This window comes from Tiliqua scincoides, chromosome 5, assembly GCF_035046505.1.
Source record: "Tiliqua scincoides isolate rTilSci1 chromosome 5, rTilSci1.hap2, whole genome shotgun sequence".
Taxonomy (NCBI): Eukaryota; Metazoa; Chordata; class Lepidosauria; order Squamata; family Scincidae; genus Tiliqua; species Tiliqua scincoides.
In genome coordinates, this window is record NC_089825.1 from 132,830,341 (window position 1) to 132,836,967 (window position 6,627).

The 6,627-nt window shown below is 43.6% G+C and overlaps 1 protein-coding gene across 1 annotated transcript; it reads left to right on the forward strand.

The window, feature by feature from the left end:
• Positions 1-3,790: 3,790 nt before the first annotated feature.
• On the forward strand, positions 3,791-4,732 carry LOC136653625 (olfactory receptor 6E1-like). The gene has a single exon (XM_066630517.1). It carries the CDS (start codon positions 3,791-3,793, stop codon positions 4,730-4,732), a length of 942 nt encoding a protein of 313 aa, XP_066486614.1.
• The last annotated feature ends 1,895 nt before the right edge of the window (positions 4,733-6,627 follow it).

Consider the following 6,627-nt stretch of genomic DNA (forward strand, 5'->3'; position numbering starts at 1 on the left):
CTAGTAGTATCATAACACATACAGAGAGGATAACAAAAAGGCATTCAACACTATTGAGACATATAGCTCATACAAAAACAAAATACAAGGTGCGTAGTCATAATATTAATACACTATATATAAAAAGACACATATTAACTGAATGCATAAGAACACAATTAGCATAACGATGTGCTATAAAACTTCTTTGCGTGTATCCGGAGCCAAATAAAAAATCTGTTAACGTCTGTTCAAGGGAAAAGAAAGCATAACATATCATAGCCAATCATATCATGGACGCAGCCGCCTCCTAACCAGGATCTGAAACCTTTTAGGAGCCTTTGTCCTTATAGAAAGGTCCTTTGAAGGCAGCGGTGCTAAGTGACACTAGAAAGAAGCCTCCCCCCACTTACTTATGAGTAAAAGTTGCTTGGGATCAGGCTCCGTCTCCTGTGTTGTTGGACACTACTTTATGCAAGACATTTAGGCTGCAATCCTATCCACACTTTCCTGGGAGTAAGCCCCATTGACTATAAAGGGAGTTACTTCTGAGCAGACATGCATAGGGTTAGGCTGCAATCCTGTTCACACTTTCCCCCACTGAACACTGTAGGACTTACTTCTGAGTAGACAGGCATAGGAGCAAGTTCTTTCAGTCCAGCACTCCACCTTCAGCCAGGCTGCACCAAAACCCAATTCACTGCACAATCTCTCTTTTTCCTCTAGTTTTGCAGCTCTCAGGCTGCAGTCCTCACCACACTTTCCTGGGTGTAAGCCCCACTGGCTCTAATGGGACTTACTTCCGAGTAGACAGGCATAGGTTTCGGCTGTTAGCCTGCAATCCTATTCACACTTTCCCCCATTGAACACAAAAGGTCTTATTTCTGAGTAGACATGTAGAGACTTGAGCAGAGTAAAAAAAACAAACTCTGGAGTAGAGTTGTAGTACAGCCCAGTGGCGCCTTACGCTACTGGGGGGGAAATACAAACTTAGCTAATACGAAGAAGAAGTCCTCGTAACAAACTAGTTCGAGGATCGCCCAGGGGGACTGCGGGTTGAGTCACCACAACCGTTTCTATTGGAGCCATAAGTTGCTGCTTCACGCACTTACTCACACACTCACTCCTCACTCCCAGTGATACTCCATACTTTTCTTTGAAGTATGGCAGCACTTGACTTTCCAGGGCGTGCCAGGACTTCTCGAAACGGGGTCACTGACAGCAGGAGGGTCAGGCAACTCCTGCAGGAAAAACTCCCTCCGAGCTACCCTGCCTGGAATCCTCCACCCCCCTCGCCGCCCAAGGATCTGGGAAGGGAGGGAGCGCATCCAGACCAGGAAGTTTGCAGTTCTGAAACATGGAGGAAGCCCCGCTGAACTCACCGACTTGGAGCCCAATCCCATGCATGGGACTCAGAAGGAAGTCCCACCAGAGTCAGTGGGGCTTGCTCCCAGGAAAGTGGGGATAGGATTCTAGCCTTACTCCCGAGTAAACGAGTTTGGGATTGGACACCAAGCCTTTTCTTTCTTGCTTTACAGCCCCCTCCCCCTCAGTTCAGGCTGCAACCCTACCCACGCTTACCTGGGAGTAAGCCCCATTGACTCTAATGAACATAAGAACAGCCCCACTGGATCAGGCCATAGGCCCATCTAGTCCAGCTTCCTGTATCTCACAGCAGCCCACCAAATGCCCCAGGGAGCACACCAGATAACAAGAGACCTCATCCTGGTGCCCTCCCTTACATCCGGCATTCTGACATAACCCATTTCTAAAATCAGGAGGTTGCGCATACACATCATGGCTTGTACCCATAATGGATTTTTCCTCCAGAAACTTTTAAAGGCGTCAGCACCACATCCTGTGGCAAGGAGTTCCACAGACCGACCACACGCTGAGTAAAGACATATTTTCTTGTCTGTCCTAACCCGCCCAACACTCAATTTTAGTGGATGTCCCCTGGTTCTGGTGTTATGTGAGAGTGTAAAGAGCATCTCCCTATCCACTCTGTCCACCCCAAAGTTAGTCCTGAAGGAATTTGCAGATATCATCCATGAAGGAAAGGGCTTGTGCCATGCCTAAATCCCCTTTGGAGTTCCAATACATTTTTAAATATAATTGTTTATTTGAAAATATAAAATTGGAGGTATTTAAAATGACAGCATTTTGAGATTGCTTTAATTCTGACAAGCAACAACTGGGGAGCTTCATGAGCTGTATGGCCTATCAATATTTCCCAAAAGCAAATTGTATCCATGCAGAGTGTAGTAACTACGCATAGTAACATAAGGGCTTGGTGAACTTGGCAATACAGGCAAATCTACTTCTGCTTTCAGAGCACACTCTGAGCTGACCTTGTTCACTGCCTGGTACCTAGTAAACAGGGTGGGAGACAGTGTTTTGGAGACGCGTCCTTATCTCAGGAATGTGTTGTTGCCAGTTAGTTGCCAGCTAGCGTCATCTCTAACCGAAAGTAACCCCAGCTTGCTCTGTACTGCTTGAGGAGTGAATAAAAAGGCTGGGAGGAGGCTGGTCCAGTAGCTTCTTCCCTGCATCTACCTTTGAAACCTGCCTGCCTTCTCTTCATTGCTTCTGCTCCTGCACTACATCCAGCAGCTGGACTCTTGAGTCCTGCTTGCTCCCAACATCATTGCTGCACAGAGAAATGGGGGGGGGGGGATCATCAGGGTAGTTATCAAACACTGTCACTTCTTGTCAAATATCAAATATTCTGCTCTGAAAATCGAATGTCAAGTACAGTAATGGATCGGTGAGTGAAGGCTGGAAAATACTCAGAAAATATCCCAGAAAGTATTCAGACACAACACTCATGGAAGAGAATTGTGGGCAGCAAATTGGGGTCAGTTCCATTGGAATTTTAGAGCTACACACATACATGACCTGTGGTGGAAAGAGACTAATCAAGGCACGAGTTTATTTCATTGATTGTACAATAAGTTTTCAACTTCCTTGGGAAACAAAATTCATGTCTCTTGTGTATACTAATAAGGAAGGACCTAATATACCTTTTGCTGTGTGTTCAGGGACATAATAAGAATCTGCACAATTACTACCTGAGCCTGCTTCCATGGCCTCTCTTGGAGCACAGAGCGAAATGCCAGCATCTCACCCAAGAGATGGCTTGCATGTGAGCCATGAAAGCAAAGAAGCTGCTAGAAGATATTGACCACCTAGTTACCATTTCAGAAAATGCACAGGGTGAATGAAACTTGTTAAGTCTCCGTGCTTGCTTAGAAAGAGAAGATCAACATCCTACCTGCTTGTTTACCTGTATTGGATGTACTTTAGAGATATTTGAGGAGCTGGCTCAACAAAGTAAATGTCATTCTGTCGAGGTCGATTGTAAGTGGTAAGTAAACTAATTGCCACTCACCTTTGCACTGTGCATTAAAAATTTTGCACTTGGAAATGAATGGCAGAGTACTAGATGCACAGATTTAGCAGAATTTATGAGTGGTACACATGGAGTTGCATTCAGACTTTCGCTAGCAAAGGGCACATGAGGACTGGACACATAACTGAAAAGAAAAGTTGGCATTTAGGAGATATGTGAACATTCGCCTGATATTCTCTGATACTAGACATCAGCAGCTGCAACAAAGAGAGGGAATGCCCAGTGAATTTGCTTTTAGTGCACCATGGTTGAAGACGGAGTGCTAGACTGAAGAAACTCAGTCAGTTTTGAATGACATTAGCAGTGACTACCCTGAATAAATTGCAGAGAATCAGCGTTGGGCAATTTAATTTAAAAGGCAAACGCAAATATAGCCATAAGCAACGGATTAGATACATGATGCCCAAAATAAAGAACTGCACCACAGAGGGGGACTTCACACTTCTGGGCTTTACAAACAATCAACAACTTGAAATCATATTATTCACTCTACTCATATGCACATATCCGTTGACCATCATAGGGAACATGGTCATTATTGTCATCACACTGGTGGATCCCCAGCTGGACACCCCCATGTATTATTTCCTGCGCCATTTTGCCTTCTTGGAGATTGGGTTCACCACCACAATCATCCCCAAAACATTGGCTAATATGGCAACGGGCCATAAGACTATATCGGTACCTGGTTGTTTTGCCCAGTCCTTCCTGTATTTTGTTCTGGGAACCACAGAATTTTTTCTGCTGGCTGTAATGTCCTTTGACAGGTATGTGGCCATCTGCAACCCTCTTCGCTACTCAGCCATAATGAACGGTCAAATCTGCACAATGCTCGTGTTTTACTCTTGGATGTGGGGGTTATTGTTCATGACTGGTCCTGCAGTTGTACTATTTCAGATGCCATTTTGTGGCCCTAACGTCATCAACCATTTTTTCTGTGACAGTGGACCATTGATCAAACTTGCTTCTGCTGACACAAGACTGCTGGAACTCATTGATTTTCTCATTGCTACACTCTCCCTCCTTGGGACTTTGGCTGTAAACGTTGTGTCCTACATCAACATCATTTCCACCATCATAAAGATCCCGTCAGCCACAGGGAGACAGAAGGCCTTCTCCACTTGTGCATCGCATATCATTGTGGTCTCCATCACTTATGGCAGTTGCATTTTCATGTACATAAAACCAAGTGGTACCAGTCACTTAGATTTCAGTAAGCCTGTGTCTATTCTTAACACCATTGTGTCCCCTTTTCTCAATCCATTCATCTACTGCTTGAGGAACAAACAGGTTCATGATGCTTTCAGATCTGCATTTAGAAAGCTTCCTGTAAGAAATTAAGAAGATTGGGATGTAGGCTGTCATCTGCAAGAGAATGTTCGATATCAAATATGGTATTAGATAGATAGATAGATAGATAGATAGATAGATAGATAGATAGATAGATAGATAGATAGATAGATAGATAGATAAGACCTTTATTGGCATACATAACAAACACAAACACAACAACACAACAAAGAGAACAGTAGTGAGTACAAGCCTATGATATATAATACATAACAACTGAATAAATCAGTTATATTTGTCCCATATAAAACATAGCGGCCTAACATAAAAAAAATATGGTATTTATGATGAGTTTTCTGTTACCTTCCAGTAAGATTGTTTATTTTTTGTCTAGCACTGGAAGTCATTGCTGAAAATGGTTCAATAATGAATATCAGTGATTTAATATTGATTTATTTCCAATAATATATATTTATATATTTATTTTAATAAAATTACTGTATCCAGTCTTTCTCAAATGAAAGGTTTTCCTATGATATTTTGTTGATACTAAAATGCAAATAATGAAAGCAACTAAAAAGCAAATCATACCAAACCAAAACAGCTTGGATAAGTTGTCTACCCCTCTCACCTAAACTGAGCTGATTCATCAGAATTATTTGATACCTAAAATGGAGGTGGAGGAAATGGGGGAGAAAGGTTGAAAAGACAGTTGAGGAAAGGAAAAAGCTGACAATAGCAGTTGTTAGGGTTTGGTGTAGTATAGAGAGTCAAACACCAAACTGTGAGTAGAGGTGAGCCGATTCCAAATCTTCCCCAGCTAGGAACTCAGTGGATGGGTGCAGGAAAGTCATTATTCAGTTTCATCTTCCTTTGTCCTGACTACTGTGATAAAGGCATAATAATACTGATTACACAGGCCTACAAAATTGAGGGTCAGAAAAGTTTTTCCCAAACTTTAGGGTGGTTTGATATGAATTTGGGGTGCCAATTCCAAAAACGGCATCCGTTTTGCCCTATCACGTCTAGTTTTGGAGATATAATATAGCCTTCTTAGTGAATGGTTCAAGCAGCTTCCTCATGAGGCTAAAGAGGCTCTGCCGTGTCTCCAAAACTAGTTGTGATAGGTCAAAACAGATGCCGTTTTTGGAATCGGCACCCCAAATATATCCAGGAATTGGTGTAACATTTAAGGAAGTACAATGTTTGTTGGCCTGTATTATTGGAGTTCATGCGAAAGAATTTCTTCAAACTCCTGAAATGTGATGCAAAATGTCAAGACTAGAAGGCCATCCTTTGAATGTTATATACCCCCCAAAGAGGGGGATGAGTGGTTGTCTCCATGTCCTGCTTGAGGGCTTTGTGGGTCATTTCCCCAGCCACTGTGGTAGACAGCCCTATGGACTGGATGGACATCTCAGCTCTTCTCATATTCCTGCTTGCTGGAGCATCTGAACACATGGTAGATGTGGAGACAACTTGCCTGCATGGGTTTCCAGATCACAATGACCTCTACAGAGCTACAGCTCACTGGCATGCCAAATGTTTAAGGGAGGGCCTTGATTCTACCATCTCTGGTGGGAAGGGCTAGTTCTAAGTTTTGCCTATCTGTGCTGAAATTTGGACTAACCCTGTCCCCTCCTGTGGTTTCTGTGCTGTCACGCAGCCCATTCCTAAACTGCCTGGTGCCCAGAGGAGCAGCGACACCAAAATGGCTATGGCTGTATCCTAAGCGCACAGCAGCCACTGGTATCTCCTTTGGGGAAGTGGACATTTATCCTGTCAGGTCAGCAGGGGAGGATAGCCCTTGCTTTTCCGATAGCAGAACGGCACGGGAGTGTAGGGAGATAGCAAAAGAAGCAGGCGATCCCAAACAGAGCCAGAGAAGCAGACACAGGCTTGTTTGTTGCAGAAGCAGGTATTGGTAAAAGGAGCAGGCAGAAGAG

Bases quoted from the DNA above. Each gene is read 5' to 3' on its own strand.
- LOC136653625 (XM_066630517.1), top strand. From the start codon at position 3,791: ATGCCCAAAATAAAGAACTGCACCACAGAGGGGGACTTCACACTTCTG.